This window comes from Bactrocera oleae, chromosome 5 (genome assembly GCF_042242935.1).
Source record: "Bactrocera oleae isolate idBacOlea1 chromosome 5, idBacOlea1, whole genome shotgun sequence".
NCBI lineage: Eukaryota > Metazoa > Arthropoda > Insecta > Diptera > Tephritidae > Bactrocera > Bactrocera oleae.
The window spans coordinates 15,608,599-15,624,750 of NC_091539.1; the positions used below are offsets into that span (position 1 = coordinate 15,608,599).

The following is a 16,152-nucleotide window of genomic DNA, read 5'->3' on the forward strand; positions in this document are numbered from 1 at the left end:
AGTTTCACTTTAATGTGTTGATCTCTAATTATTGGTTGAACTCTGCAGAACTTCCCTTTTGGATTCGTTTTCATGCCTACTCTTACTCAAATCTACTGCTAGATTTTCAAGCGAACTCGACGCACATGACGAAAATTTAACACCACTTGCTGACGCTCAGCATTTTACACCCCCAATTTAAATAGATTTCAACCGAGAGACAGTCCCATTTATTTATTTTCCAACCATATTTGTGTGTGCGTAAACACCTCAAATGTTCAGTTGAAACCGAAATTGAAATGAACTCGATTCCGCATAAAAGGCACAGCAGCAACAGTAACGCAAACAACAACAACAAACTTAGAATTAGACACAACAAAACAATGGGATAGAAGTACAAAAGTCACATACAACTTAACGTGTCAAGCGACTGCAATAACATGCAAGGGAAGCAGTCAAGTTGTATTCAGAGCTGAGTGAGCTGCGTAGAAGATCAAGAGGGGAACACTATAGGCAGGCGAACAGGCAACAGAAGGCAGCTTGCAGCAGGCTGCAACCACAAGCAAACTTCAGGCTTAGCTCCTGTATTGCGCGACACCAGTGGCAGACAGCTGCAGCTACCCAGTCAACCACTAGCTGCCGTGCTGGTTACCCCAACTTGTTGCACGGTTGCCTCCACAATCACAGACACGTACATACATTTGAATGTACACTCAAACAGCGCTGCATTGCAGCATCACATGTGACTACAGATGCTCATAAGTATGTGAGTGTATATACGGTATGTATACACGTGTATATGTGACACTGCCACTACATATAATTATTATACTTTTTAGTGCGGGCCAACCCCCAGCCCGTTGAGGCTTCTGCAACACTCTTTCAACACTCGGCGGTGCTTTTTTGGCATTCTACCGGGCACTTATGCAGCCGTGGCAGCAACATATTTCAACACTTCGCCATAAGAAGCCCCCCAGCAAGACGAGCGCTCATGGCAATAAACAAAAATAAACAAGTAAGGAAGGGCTAAGTTCGGATGTAACCGAACATTTTATACTCTCGCAAAGTCAAATGGTATACTCGTTTGAGATTTCTTTGTGGATTGACTGATATTTTCGGTAGAAGGTCAACTATAGGCACTGGGGTCCACATATTTAGTACTTAGGGGTTTGAACAGTTTTGGTTCGATTTAGACAATTTTTGGCCGCAAGGTGGCATACTTTAATTGCATTATTCACGCAAAGTTTTACCGCGATATAATCATTGTTACCTGATTTGCATAGTGGAAAGTGAAAGAATCAGATGGAATTGAAAATGGTGTTACATGGGAAGTAAGCGTGGTTGTAGTCCGATTTCGCCCATTTTCGCACTATGACATAGAAACATGAAAAGAACGTTATGCACCGAATTTAGTTGAAATCGGTTGAGCAGATCTCAAGATATGGGTTTTCACCTAAAGGTGGGCTGTGCCACGCCCACTGTCTAATTTTGAACGCGGTTTCTATAAAGCAAATTTATACCATCTCAGAGATAAAATTTAATGTCTCTGGCGTGTTTAGTGTTTGATTTATCGCGCTTTTAGTAGTTTTTAACAGTACCGTTATATGGGGAGTGGGCGGAGTTGCCACCCGATTTCAACTATTTTCACACCGTCAATAGAAGTGCTAAAAACGTTTGCTTCTAGTGAATTTTGTTATTATAGCATTAGCGGTTTAGGACATATGCACATTAAACCTATTAGAGGCGGGACCACGCCCACTTTTTAAAAAAAAGTTCTAACTGCAGATGCCCCTCCTTAATGTGATCTTGTGTACCAAATAACAGTCTTGTATCTTATTGCGGAGCTTAGTTATGGCAAGTTATTTGTTTTTGATTAATGGCGTTTTGTGGGCGTGGCAGTGGTCCGATTACGCCCATCTGCAATACCAACCGTCTCACGGTACCAAGAAACATGTCTACCAAGTTTCATAAAGATATCTCAATTTTTACTCAAGTTAGAGCTTGCACGGACGGACGGACGGACGGACAGACAGTCACCCGGATTTCAACTCGTCTCTTCATCCTGATCATTTATATATATATAACCCTATATCTAACTCGATTAGTTTTAGGTGATACAAACAACCGTTAGGTGAGCAAAACTATTATACTCTGTAGCAACAGGTTGCGAGAGTATAAAAACGGCGTGCTGGATGAGATGGTTAGTCGGCTCCGTTGTTGCAGTATTGAAATTTATACGTGCCACAGAGGAACCAGGGTGCGAAGAGGTGAGCAGAATTAGGTAGTGGCTCGAGTTGAAGTGGCGGTGTGTGGCTGGCAGTAGCAACTGCAACGCAATGAGCTTGCTCACAACGTGCCACAAAATTTTTACCTTCAAAGTATGCGCAAGGCATCTGTGTATGTATGTATGTATACGTGTATAGGGTTGTGCTCACATTAATTCATATGTACATAGGTAATAGTTTACTGTGGACAAGCATTGAAAAAGTCATACTTTTCTTCACATAAACACATGCACTTACTTATCTGATTACACACACATACATATGTATTTGCCACGCAATGCCAGCTAGCAGGAAACTTTTTCATGCTGGCATCTTCTGCTGCACATCTTTTATGAGCGCTGCCGCTTGCCCTCAAGCAAACACTCATATGCATAGACATATGTATGTACATATTGATGTGTTTAACGGTTATAGTTTTCGTATTTGATCTTGTATCTTTCGGCTCGGTAGTCTACTTGCTCATCTGTTTGGCTGGCTTTTGGTCGGAGAAGCTGTTAAATTCATTTGTATGATTTTGTAAAAGCCATGGTATGATGTACGTTGCTTACAGTTGGATTTGTGGCGACTTCAGTTTCCTCAGTCACTCCTGTCATTGCTAAGGTAAAATGTCACCTGACTGCTGCAACAGTTTCGAGTCAGCCACCGACGCTACTGACTTATCCGCTAATGCATTGCGGCAACGCGTTTTTGAACTGATGAATGTGTCAACAATATGTCATTGCTAGTAACTTATGCGCCGTAAGTTGTAAGTCCCCGAGATCTAATTGCCATTCATATTGTGTTAGCATTTTACAAGCTGTACATTACAGCTAAGTATAAACAAAGTGTAAATGTCTGAAAGCATTGTCAGAGAATGTTGAAGAGTAGAGAAGGAGCAAATGTTAGCAGTACTAAAATGTTAATTGCTAAGAAGGAACATCGAAAACGCGCAAGTTCGAAAATAAAATGTCACCACAGCTGTCAATTTACGCAACGAACTACACCACTCTATAAGCAAAATGTATGTATATACAATACATATGCACAGATGTTCTTTGATATGCGCATAAACAAAAATTGAAATAATAAAAACGAAAGTAATTGACTTCCGACAAGAAAATATAAATAATGAGGGAAATAATACTAAAATAGAATTCAAATATCATTTAATAAAAGAGTTATAAAAATAAAAAATAGTATAATATATAAAAATATGATAGGATTTGAACTTAGGCAAAACATTTCATTGCAATAAGGAAGTGTGCTATACAAGCAGCACCACAGATGGTATTAGAACATATTTGTCTAATCTGTGAACTCAAACAGCTATTGTTGTTTACTTGCTTCAATGTTTATATGTCTATATGTGAATATTCTTGAAATTGCCTTCCTTCATTCGCATGTCCAAATATATTTGCATATATGTACACATATGTACATATGTATGTCCATCAATATGTCTTTCGCAAAAAATCTAACACTCGCGCAAGTGACAAAAAAACGTAGACGCACCATCATCGGCCAATAAAAATTCAAGCGAAGTCGCGGCATATTTTCTAAGTATTTTATATTACAACGACAACAAATTCATTCATAAGGAACGTGCGTCTGCTTCAAAGCAAAGTGCGCTCGTTCATAACTCTGCGCCGCGCTATATTTTCTGTGCGCCTGGTAAACCACATTTGGTTTTCATATAGAATTCCAATGCAAATGCGCGAATATAAAAATGAATGAAATTGAATTTGAATGCCTTCAGTAAAATTGAAGAATCAGCAAAATTTCAATTTTACAATTTGTATCACTGAAAATCCTACCATCTCCCTCGCATTTGTATGTTGCCCACAAGCTGCTTCCTCACAACATTTGCTAAAAATCAGAAATTGAAGAATTTGTCTGATGTTCACTTCAGAAAGGAGAATTGGCAACATGACCTATTAGCGAGTTTAAATAATATTTATATTTTTGCATATTATTCACTATATATGGCATTAAATTAAAAAAATTATATAAAATTGACATGTATATGAAATCATTAACTACTTCTATATACTCTAAGCACACTGCATATAGTACTTTTATATGTTTACTTATTATCATTATTTCATAGTTTGTCGATTTAGCCCATTTTATCTAAATACGACGCTATGAAAATGCAGTCCAATTGGTAATCGCAATATTTCAAAAGAGCATAAGTCAACTTTCAATAGCAAACCACTGCAAAAAGGACAAACGAGACAACATAGCCGATCGACATTGTCGCAAAATTGTCGATTGAAACAAATTTTGTCAACTCCGCGACGATGCGCAAAATTTGGCGTCAATATGTATGCGAGCTCGTTTGTATGTATGTATATAAATATGTATGTTTGTCGGCAAAGTCGTCATTTGGTTTTTTTCAACAACACAATGTCCGCGCGAACTCGCCGTTATTTCGTTGGCTTGCCACCATGCACATAGGCGTGTCAAGTGAGGGCTCATAATATATTGATATGTTGCTTAATTTGTATTGAAAAATACTGATGCATTTATGAATTATTTTCGTAATATAATATATATTATATATATATGTATATATATATATATATACCAATAAATTCATACCTATAATCGTTTTCAAACTGAATTCGATAAATAAAATATGTATCTGAAATAATTATGTGGCGGTGCGCCCCAATCCCTCCTTGCCTGCGATCGTTCAACTCGCAAAAAGCAAAAAGTGTGGACAAAAGTCATTGCTTGTGCGGGGCAAGAAGAAGCAAGCATCAGCGTACGTGTATTTAAGAATGTATGTGTGATTATCACATTTGTGTAAATACGCATAATAAGGAAATATTCAATAAACCTAAACATATGAACATATTATATTTTCCTGATATATTTTAATTATCTCAGGAAGTAAAATATGCTATTAAAGAAATTGAATTATGATATGCTTAGACTCCAATTAATAAAATAAAAAAATTAAATAAAATTCATTTTAGGATTCGAACGTATAGGCTCGTATTCGGATTGTGCTTAACCCCTTCCCGCTTACGACCTCAGCCACCACAAAAGTGGAAACGTGGCCGCTTAGCCACCGTTTTATTATTATCATTTGTTTAATAAGTATATTGCTTACGCAACGCACATACATAAGTTGGAAAAATAGCCTACTAAATGTTTATTTTATTATGAATTCTGGGGTTTTTACCGGTAATACAGATTTTTAATTCAAAAGGTTTTTCATAATTATAAATTTGTCATATCATAGAAATTGAAAACATAAATCTAAATAGGTATGCGCAACGATTTTTCATATAGGAATATTCGTTGTGTCTATTTATAGCATTTCGCATATTGTGTGGTGTATTTTTCTTTTTCGAAGTTATACTTTTCGATGTTCCCTCTTGTGGAATTACAAATTAGTACTCAAAAAGTTTTCATTTAACATTTGCTCCTTCTCTATTCATTCACGTTCTCTGGCATTGTCGAACATGAGAAGCTAACGGGAAAATTCTCTATGGGACTAAATATAACAACTCATGTTATATGTACAAATGTATATGAGCTCTTAGCATAAGTAGGTTAAACAAGAGTGACACGTCAAAGAGCGACGCGAGAGAGCCTTTTAAATATTATGAGCAAACAATCGTTATTGAAGCCTAAACGACTGTGGTTAATTTCTGCTGAGTTTCTTCATACACATTGCTTTTATTTCCTCATCTTCACAATTTTTTTCATTCTTCGTTGAGCTATAGCAGGTAATGTTAATGTAGCTGATTGCATCGAAACCGAAGCCATGGGTTTTCCAGGATAAAACAATTAAAGAATTATTAATGTGTGCAGATTCATAAGCAAATATGGTAATAAAAGCTACGAAAAGCAACTAATAGACGACTACAACACCAGAACATTTAAAAGTATCATATCATATTATATAGTAAAACTAACTTAGGAATACTAACAGGACACTGCAGACTACGCAAACATGTGCACAGAATAGCAATGAGCTCTCACGAAACTTGTCGCTTCTGTGAGCTAAAATCCGAGATACCAGCGTACATATTGTTGAAACGCAATGAATTTAGGAATCATGCAGCCGAAGCAAAGTCACATTAAAACAATGAATTCCTCAAGCATCCTAGATTTTCTAAGGGCTTTAGTACTGAACGAAACAATATGAAAGAATCAGCGGGCACATTAGACCTATGGTTCCGGTGCATATTCTCCCAATATACAAGTATCTATCTACGGAGAAAAAGAGAACTCTGGGAAGATGAATAAAACATATTATTTTTCTTACAAAGGATAAGGGACCAATGGTATAGTTTTCGAAGTACAGACGTAGAAATATATACATATATGTATATCGATTTGCCAAAATTTAAAGCTGACTTAGGAGTAGTTTAAGATAGCTTCAAACTATGTGACTACAGTTCCGTATGATTTGTCAAAATTGTGGGGTTAACAGAAGGCGCGAATAAGGATTTTACCTTAGAAACTCCATGTACTTCAGAATTCTTATAACGTTTTGTAATCTAAGAGACAAACAATTGGCCTTTAATGTCAAACTCAATGGGTGTTTCAATAGCCTTTTTTGACAGATCACGCATGAGTTCTGTCAAGCTGTCTTAATATTTTTGTTAAGTATTGGTTGGCATTTCATCATGCAAAGACTTACTCCTAAATAGCGTTTACACATTGTTAAATGTTTTTACGAAAATTCACGTTCTGTAAAGAATGTAGTTCGCGCGCTTCGCTCAACATATGGTCAACATAATCGGCCTACCGAGCGTACTATTCACAACAAAATACAGCTTGTACAAGAACTGAAGCAGCGCGACCTTCCCAAGTGTCATCGCTTCGCTTCATGGGCTCTTTAAAAGTTCCAAGAAGATCCGACGTTATCGAGCCAAATTTTGTTCAGCAAAGAGGCCCATTTCTTACTCAATAAAAGAGCAACCTGAAGAGATTCAAGAGCTGCCATTTCATCCAGAAAAATAACGGTTTGGTGTGGTTTGTGGGCCGATAGCATCATCGGTCTCCGATTCAGGCTTTGAAGCAAAACATCACGCGTGTCAGTCGAAATGCTATTTTAGAAAGCTTCAGGTAATGGAACGCAACAAATTCCGATTTTAGAAAAAATTTCAATGGGTAACATGGTAGAGGTCGTCACAGCTATTCGGCAGAATACAGTCTTCAGTTGGTTGGTATGTGATATCATTCACTGTTCCCTATACTATAATCTAAAAGAAATAGGGTATCTAGGTTGGAAGAAAACTTAGAGAAAATGCTAAACACAGCGAGTATTGAATAGTGTACTAATGGGACTCAGCTGAAAGCGCATGGGCGTGATAATAGTCTAAGTGTTTGCGCTTGGCTCGATCTAAGTATTAGGAAAAATTTAAGTGATTTGGACTTCACTTCAACCTTGTTATTTACTTAATGGAGAGGGTCATTGATAAGATTTTGTTAAACACTGACAAAAGAAGAATAAGTGTTTCAAAAGAAGGAAAGTTAAAACTTTTTGAAAACTTGGATTGCATTAAGTTACGCTTATTATACCCTAAATACCAGAAGGAAGCATCACCCATAAAATATATATAATATATATATGTTACTAGGCGCCCTCCGCTGCGCTCCGAGACGCTCGCTTCGCTCGCTCACCTACGTCCACCCCCCGCCGAGCGCGAGCTAGCTCGCTCTTATGTTAGTTGATTCTCGACAGCAGCAGAAAACTTTTATATATAATAGAGAGATAAATGATCAGCACGACGAACTGAGTCGATTTAGCCATGTCCGTCTGTCTGTCTATATATACGCTAAGTAATCCTTCATTTTAGGAGATATCAATCTGAAATTGTGCTCACATCTTTTTTTTCCCCCAAAAAACAGCTCGTTTGTCGGAACCGCCGATATCGGACCACTATGTCATATAGCTGCCATACAAACTGAACAATCGGAATCAAGTGCTTGAATAGAAAGCTTTTTTAGTTGGCGAGATATCTTCAAGAAATATTTCATGGATTATTATCTAAGGTAATAAGCAATTTCTTCGAAGATGACACTACATAACTATTGCTGCCATACAAACTAATCGACAAAAATCCAGTCCTTGCATGGGAAATTGTTTATTTCACAAGATATCTTCCTAAAATTTGGCATGGACTATTGTCTAACGCAGCGGTGTAATATTCGAAGAAATTGTTCAGATCGGATCACTATACCGTAAACGTAAACGATTGCCGAGATATCCGTACGAAATTTGTCGTGGATTGTTTTCGAAAGCAACGGTACATTCTCCGAAGAAATTGCTTAGACCACTATAGTATATATCGGGTTTTCCAATAGGGATGATATGATTTCTAAGTTTCGTTTCTGCCATTTTTATTATGTCATGATCTTTAATTTTTTTTCATTGTATTCAGTAATGTTTACAATTTCATCATGGACACACATACGCAAGAACAACATTTATAAATTATTATTTAATTTTATTATCACAATAATCGTTCTTCAATTGCAACTTTTCGCGCGCTTTTGCCATTTTATGATCGTAATAATCGTCAACCTGTGCTCGCTATTCATTTTCTTTACATAATGTTCAAATGCCAATAAGGCAAAGAAGTAATGAAATTATTGCTGCCGTTCAGGCAAGTGCTACTGAACACCGCAATTTGTCGATTCCAAGACGTTCTCAAGAATTGGAACTGTCTCAAACCACAACCTGGCGGAAGCCATTGAGCCACCGTTAACTTCGTGAATTTCCTGATTTCTTGGAACAACTTAAAACGATAACGATTTTTTTAAGAAAATCATATTCTCCGATGAGGCTAACTTTCATTTGAGTGTTGCGGTAAATAAACAAAACTATCGATTCTGGTGTGAAGAAAATCCACACATAATAAATTGACAGTTTGGTGTGGTTTTTGGTCTGGTGGAATCAGCGGTTCGTACTTCTTTCGAAATGAAGCGAATAAGACCGTTAGTGTCACTAAGCACGTGCAACAAGCGAATTATGGCGGGAAAAGTTTGCAGATCCGATTATTTCAAGAAATTGTGACATTGAATGCCCTCCAAGAAGTTGTGATTTAACACCCTTAGGCTAATTCTTGTGGGGTTATTGGTCAAGTCATTGGTCTTAAGCAATAAACCTTACTCTTTTCAAGTTTTATAAGTCAATATTGAACGTGCTCAAATTCGTTCCGGAAAAAGAAGTCGTGGAGGCCATTTGAATTAGAGATGAAACGGATAGCAGTTTGGCCGGATACCGGTTACCGGATACTCGGCCGACCAAGTGGCCGGATAGCCGAGTATCCGGCCGCCGAATATCCGGCGAAACTTAGCCGTTTGCGGAGGCGTCGCGCGAATGATCGGGTGTACTCGGTTCGATTCGGGTCTTTTCGCAGATGAGTGAAGTTAACAATTGTACCGTCCATTGTGTCGATTGCATGCAGTGCAGGCACGTGTGTGATCGTTTTTAGGTTATAATTTTATTTGTGCTCTTATTATTTGAAGTACATACATAATTACTTATATACATAAGTCTAAAAGATTTAGCAACGAGAAATGGCATCGATGAAGAAAAGATGGCCTTTATGGGAAGACTTTGACATAAGCAGTGAAAATAAAAAGTTTGCTCTTTGTTTATTATGCAATGTTAATATTTCTCGTGGTGGCGAAGGGAAAAAAGCAGGTATGTAGCTAATAATAACTAATCTAATTGCAATAATTTTAATACCTTTCAAGTAAAATGATATCTTGCAAGTTTCGTAACATATTCAATAATTTTTGATTTCGGGGTATTTCGTTTTTGTATCCACTGTTGTTCTGATTCTCATAACACAAGTGCTTAAGTGCTACTTACTTTTGGGTCAGATCAATGTATGTGATGTTGTGGAATATTTATTTATTTATTTATTATTATTTATTTAAACGACTGGTAGTGATAGCTATGAGGTTGTGTTTTTTTATTGTAATTTATCGTTTATCCATCTACGAGTATCTAGTTGCTGTTAGGCACATACTATTTTAAGTAAATATAATATTTAATGTTATTTATAGAAGTATCTTTATACCTACTAATTTTACCTTTATTTATTTATACTACTAATTAAGTACTTTTTCTAGGTACTTCTGCAATGAAAAATCATTTAAAATCAAAACATCCAGAAGAATTTATTGCTTTGAATAAAGACAAGAAAGCTGTTGAGGCTACTACAGTTTCTTTAGTCATTGCGGGGACAAGTTCATCTTCAGTAGCAAAAAAGCAATTGACTATGACAGAATCTTACGAAAGGAAATTGCTCTGGGATATAAATGATACTAAAGCGACAAAGTACCATTATTTAGTAGCTGAAATGATTGCACTCGACAACGAGCCATTCTCCATAGTGGAAAGAACCGGTTTTACCAGGCTCTTAGAACAAGCTTTACCCCGCTATAAACTGCCAAGCCGGACTTATATTGCACAAAAAATCGTTCCTGAGATGTATGATAGAATTTACGAGAAAATCAAACATAACATTTCGAGTGCCTTCGCTATTTCAGTGACATCTGACATATGGACTTGCTTACACAATAATGCTAGCTTTCTGAGTTTTACAGCTCATTGGATATCACCTGAGTTTAAACTAGAACACGGAGTTCTGGCAATGAAGCCTTTCTCAGGTTCACACACAGGAGAAAATATAGCAATGGAACTCAACAATATCGCAAACCCCTGGGATATTGAGCACACTAAAATACATTTGTTCATTCATGACAGTGGTGCTAATATAGTGAAGGGTGTTCGTTTGGCTAAATACGATTCTGCGAGATGTTTTATACATACGCTTCAAAGAGCCATATACGAGTCGCTCAAAATACAGACTGAAGTAACAGCTACAATTGCTGCTGGAAGGCGACTTGTGACGCACTTCAATCACTCAGGTCTAGCTCAAGAAAAACTGCTGAGGATCCAAAAAGAGCTAAGTTTACCCGAGCATCAGTTAGTGCAAGATGTTAGCACTAGGTGGAATTCCATTTTTTACATGATTGAGCGTTTGTTAGAACAGAAGCGGGCCATATCCTTGTATGTTGCTGATCACGATACGCTCATAAATTTGACAGCTCAACAGTGGAATTTGATGGAGCAGCGTATCAATTTATTAAAGCCCTTCGAAGAAATTACTAAAATAACAAGTTCTGGACTATCATGCGTGTCGGAAGTTATACCACACTTTATTGCTTTAAAAAAATACTTTGATAAAACTGAAACTGAGCAAAGAACTCCTGATTTATCACATATGCGAGCCTCGTTAAAAGCTGAGTTAGAAACTCGTTTTACCTCCATAAGTCAAGACTCAAACTACTTGATTGCAACTTATCTAGACCCTAGATTCAAAACAAACTACTTGGGTGTGATTGAAGCTGCAACAGTATGCCAGGAGATCTTATTGGAATATTTGAAAATGTCTTGTGAAGAGTCTTCAAGTAGCAGTTCATGTTCAACACCGGCTAAAAAGAGTAGAGGAGAGGAAACAGAGCCAACTGTATCTTGCAAAGCTCATGACACATTTTGGGACTGCTTTGATGAAGTAGCAAATAAAAACAACACTGACCAAGTGCAACGTGAAGAAAGAAATGCGATAACCTGTGAGCTGGATTTTTATCTCAAGGCAGTGCGAATTGATCGCACTTGCGAACCTTATTCTTGGTGGGCAGCTAATGCCAAACAATACCCCAATTTGACAAAGTTTGTTAAAATCTACCTTTCTTCTCCTTGCAGCAGTGTGTATAGCGAAAGACTTTTTTCCAAAGCTGGGCTTATTTATGAAGAGAAACGCAACCGCTTGCTACATCTCAATGCGGAGAAATTAGTATTCATTCATCATAATTTGCCCTTAGTGCAGTATGAGTACTAAATGTACTAATTCAATTAATTTCCCTGTATTATATTAACTTACTATTGTGTAATTTAAAATTTAATACTTAAACTAATTATATTTAAGTAATGTGATTCTTAATAAATAAAGCAAATAATTACTTAAAAATACGTTTCTTTTATCCAGCTTTTTTTTTTATCGGCAGTGAACGTTTTTTCTTGTTTAATACTTAAATTGAATTAAGTTACGCTCAATTTTAAACTAATGTTATATATTATACAGTTTTATAATACAAGAAAACATTTGTTCTAATATTGACTCACTTTTCGTTCTCCACTTGCAATAGCGCATTGAAAATTTTTGTGTTGTGTTCGATTTGCTAATGATGAGCAACAAATTGTCAACAATTTACTAATCGTACGCGTGATGTTGTCACTGTTGCCGAAATTTTACCAAAGAACGTAATGTTCTGTCATAAAATTAAACATTGCCGCAATGATTGCATCTCGAACACGTCCTTAATACCATGCCTGCAAAAAGGCGCCTAATTAATCAACCAAGAACGCTACTGATTTCTAGATAATAAATTCTACTTCTCGAATAATCAGCTGTTTAGCCATAGTATGTACTCGTACAATGCTTTTCAGTTAATATGTCATAATATTTTTAGCCTAAATTACAATGTGATAATCATATATGTATGTAGATGTCTACTATTTATTTCAAGTGCCACCTTCAACGCCACAATGCCACTACACAAAATGTAACATACTTACATACGTATGTATTTATGTACAAACATACAAAACCAATGCCACTGTTGCTATCCAGTGATGCTGCCCTGTTTGCATTCACATTGTCGCGGTCACATTTCAGTTAAATAATAGGTAGGCCGCACAACAGATTGTGTTTGTCAGAACTCGTATGTATGCATGTATGCGTTAGCACCGCACCGCATAGCATACATACTTGATATTTACACAAGTGCGCGCATCACACCGTCGCACTCACTTCGCCCTTTCATACATTATGCTCGTAAAGCCGAGGAGGTGACTGTATTAAGAACTGACGCTGACTGGATGCGTGCAGCATTATACTTATGTAGTATATTCTTATGCGCGCCAATGAAAAAGATATCTATGCTATATACATGTATGTGTATGTCGTATGCAAGCGCGCACTATTTTCGGATATGCAGGTTCACGGGGGGCACCGAACCGACAATTAGATAAACATACTTATGTATGTATATGGTACATTCATGCATATATCTCATATAAGTATGTCTGTACGTGTGCTTCGCGCTTTGTACGCCATTATTGTTGTCTGTCATTTTATTGCTGCCGAAGTGCGTCTATGCGCCCGCATTATTGCCTCCGTTGCTGCGCTCTCATCTGTTGCAATCATCAAAGTTTTTGTTTAAATAAATGTAAATTTATAGCAACTAATTTCTTCAGTTTTGTAGAAAGTTCATGCAATTGCTGCTATGTGTAACTGCAATCTCAGTTTAAATATTAGTGTTTACCGTATGTACAACTGCAACAACTTAGCGCGGTGGCAGCAATAATAAGTACGAAAGCAGTTGTAGTACGCAACGAAACAACTTTTTAATGAATTTTCTATTATCCGTCGTATGCGCAGAATTGTTGCGAACACTTATGTACGTGAATAATAAGTACAGCCACACATACACACTCATATTAATAGCATCCCTACAAGAACAGTGACGGTCATCTGATGGGTAATATGACAGTCATAGCTGAAAAAATTTTTGTCAGCGCGCAGAACAAAGTTCTATCATTTTCTTAAGAGCCTTGTGCAAAAACTGATGTAAACAAACGTATGTGTGTGAGTTTGCATCTCTCTTTAACACATGGGTATTCGGAATTGATTCACTATATATCTATACTGCTCACTCTCATGTCTTTTTCTGAGTCATTGCTGACCATAAATCCGTCATAGCTGAAAATTGTCAGTTATGACTGAAACGCTATCAGAAGTGAAAAATTATTTTGCGCAGTAGATAATATAATTTTTATTTCTTTATTAAATTTCAAACTTTTAATCAAAATTAGTTATAATAATATACCTAAATATAAAAAGGAATGCAACAAAAAATATACTTAAATAATAAAATATGAAAATATAAAAATAAATTTTCACTTGATGCCATCTCCTCCTCTCAATAGCTCTGCGTACGTCTTTCTCCAATCAGTGGATAGTTCTGAATTTAAAAATGCAAATGTAAATTAACTAAATATATACTTTTATTTGAAACTTATTTAACTTACGTATGTATATTATATTTGAAAACACCTCTCTTTCATAAAATTTTATATTTTTAACAAAAAACCCAAAAGAGTTTTGCACAGAAGCGTGCGACACTTTTCGTTTGTGGCAAGAAGAACAGTAAAATTGTTTTGCGCAGTTGTTGAGAAACTTATATGGAATTTTATGCGTCCCTTTTCGATATGGTTTTTCATTCTTACACATGTAAGCAATATAATTCGAAAATGTCTCTGTTTACAAAATAACTGTGACGGTCAGCTGACAAGTAAACTGTCCGTCAGTACTGACATATCAAATGAGAGTGTGTTGGTGAACCCATCAGCAGTTTCTTGTAGGGATGTTCAGACCATCAGCTGTGTCGCTACACTGAAGTGTTGCATCAAACCTCACAAGGGCGTTTCATTTTTTTCTTTTTTCCTTTTTTGTTGTTGTTTTGCATGCTTTCCAATCATTTGTCACATTTCCCCGTCTTTTGTTGTTTTTACTGTTGTCAATTTCATTCAATTCTACGGCAGTGGCAAAAAACGTGAAATTCTACATTTATTTTCCCCTCGAGTTGCTGCTATTTTTCTTATCGCATTTTAATGGCATTTCTCAATTTGTTCGTAGAAATTCTCTGTATATTTTCGGATCTCGGCAAGGTTCCGCTAACCAAACATCACACACCAACACCAGCTAAACACAAACTTTTAAAGCGGCCTCTACGGCACATTTCTGCGGCAGCCAATTCTTTTCACAACAAAATCATTTCTTTTCTCCTGCCATTATTCACATTCACATTTCTTTACTTTATTTTATTTCCTTGCCTTCATGCCTCATTGCGCGATTTGTCATACAGCCTCATTACTTGTGACACAGTCTTTCTACTATTTTACTTCCCATTCAATTTTGTGTTTTTAAATTTTTTTTTTCAATTCGGTTTTTTTCGTACTCTTTCCGCCTCGGTAAATGTTATGGATTGCCTGTAATTATGTGACGAATTTGATTTTGAATGTAGGGTATTCAGTCAATGCCAAGAACGGCATAATTTTCTATTTGGTGATCTTCCCAATTATCCACAGTAACGTATAAGAATTTCTCACCTTAACATGAAAAAATAGTGTCTGATCAAAGGAATTTTTTTAATTTCTATTTCTATAAACAACTAACTGGTATATTTTTCTAGAAAATTTACAAACAAACTCCTGAGACCGCCATTTTTTAATTAAAAACAAAAAAAGTCGATCAGGCACAAGATTATCTATTAATAAAACTAATTTTTTGTCCGACTGATTTTAGATGAATCTTCAAGGATTAGTGATGGCCCCTGGTTGGAACTGAATCAACACAAAGCGCCATTACTTTTAAAATGATGTAATCAAAGCTTAAATAAGTCTGCTGTATGCTTCCGAGTCGTTACCTTGTAGTAGATTCTCCCGCTCCTTGCTTCAAATTTATTTTTAAATTATTAAGGTATGTTGTTGTTGTTGTAGCGGCAGAATTTTATCGAGTTGGCAGTCCTTGGCCGGAAAAAATCCGGGTCCGTTCCGGTTACGTAGACCCTACCGTTATGGAAACGGATTAAGGTATGCGTCTTTGTCTATGGGGGACTTCCACTCGGCCCACACCATTACAAGCCATACCACCACCATACTTTACAGTATGCATCAAGATTTCCTTATGGAGTGTCGTTACCGTTTTTCATTATAAAATCTCACGCCCCATGATTTCAAACACGAAAAAATTGCTCTCATCGGGAAAAATATCCTTCTGACTAAACTCCAGGAGCTTGTTTG

The 16,152-nt window shown here is 36.6% G+C and overlaps 1 protein-coding gene and 1 long non-coding RNA gene across 3 annotated transcripts in view; one reads left to right on the forward strand and one right to left on the reverse strand.

Moving 5' to 3' along the window:
• Positions 1-16,152, reverse strand: part of LOC118682462 (uncharacterized) — a 152,375-nt gene that overhangs the window by 106,117 nt on the left and 30,106 nt on the right. The window lies entirely within an intron of this gene.
• LOC118682451 (zinc finger BED domain-containing protein 4) lies at positions 60-12,208 on the forward strand. Its single transcript, XM_036371350.2, has 3 exons — positions 60-760; positions 819-994; positions 10,353-12,208. Exon 3 carries the CDS (start codon positions 10,364-10,366, stop codon positions 12,125-12,127), a length of 1,764 nt encoding a protein of 587 aa, XP_036227243.2. The 5' UTR covers positions 60-760; positions 819-994; positions 10,353-10,363; the 3' UTR covers positions 12,128-12,208.

Excerpts from the sequence above, each read along its gene's own strand:
- LOC118682451 (XM_036371350.2), top strand. The coding sequence starts at position 10,364 with ATGAAAAATCATTTAAAATCAAAACATCCAGAAGAATTTATTGCTTTG.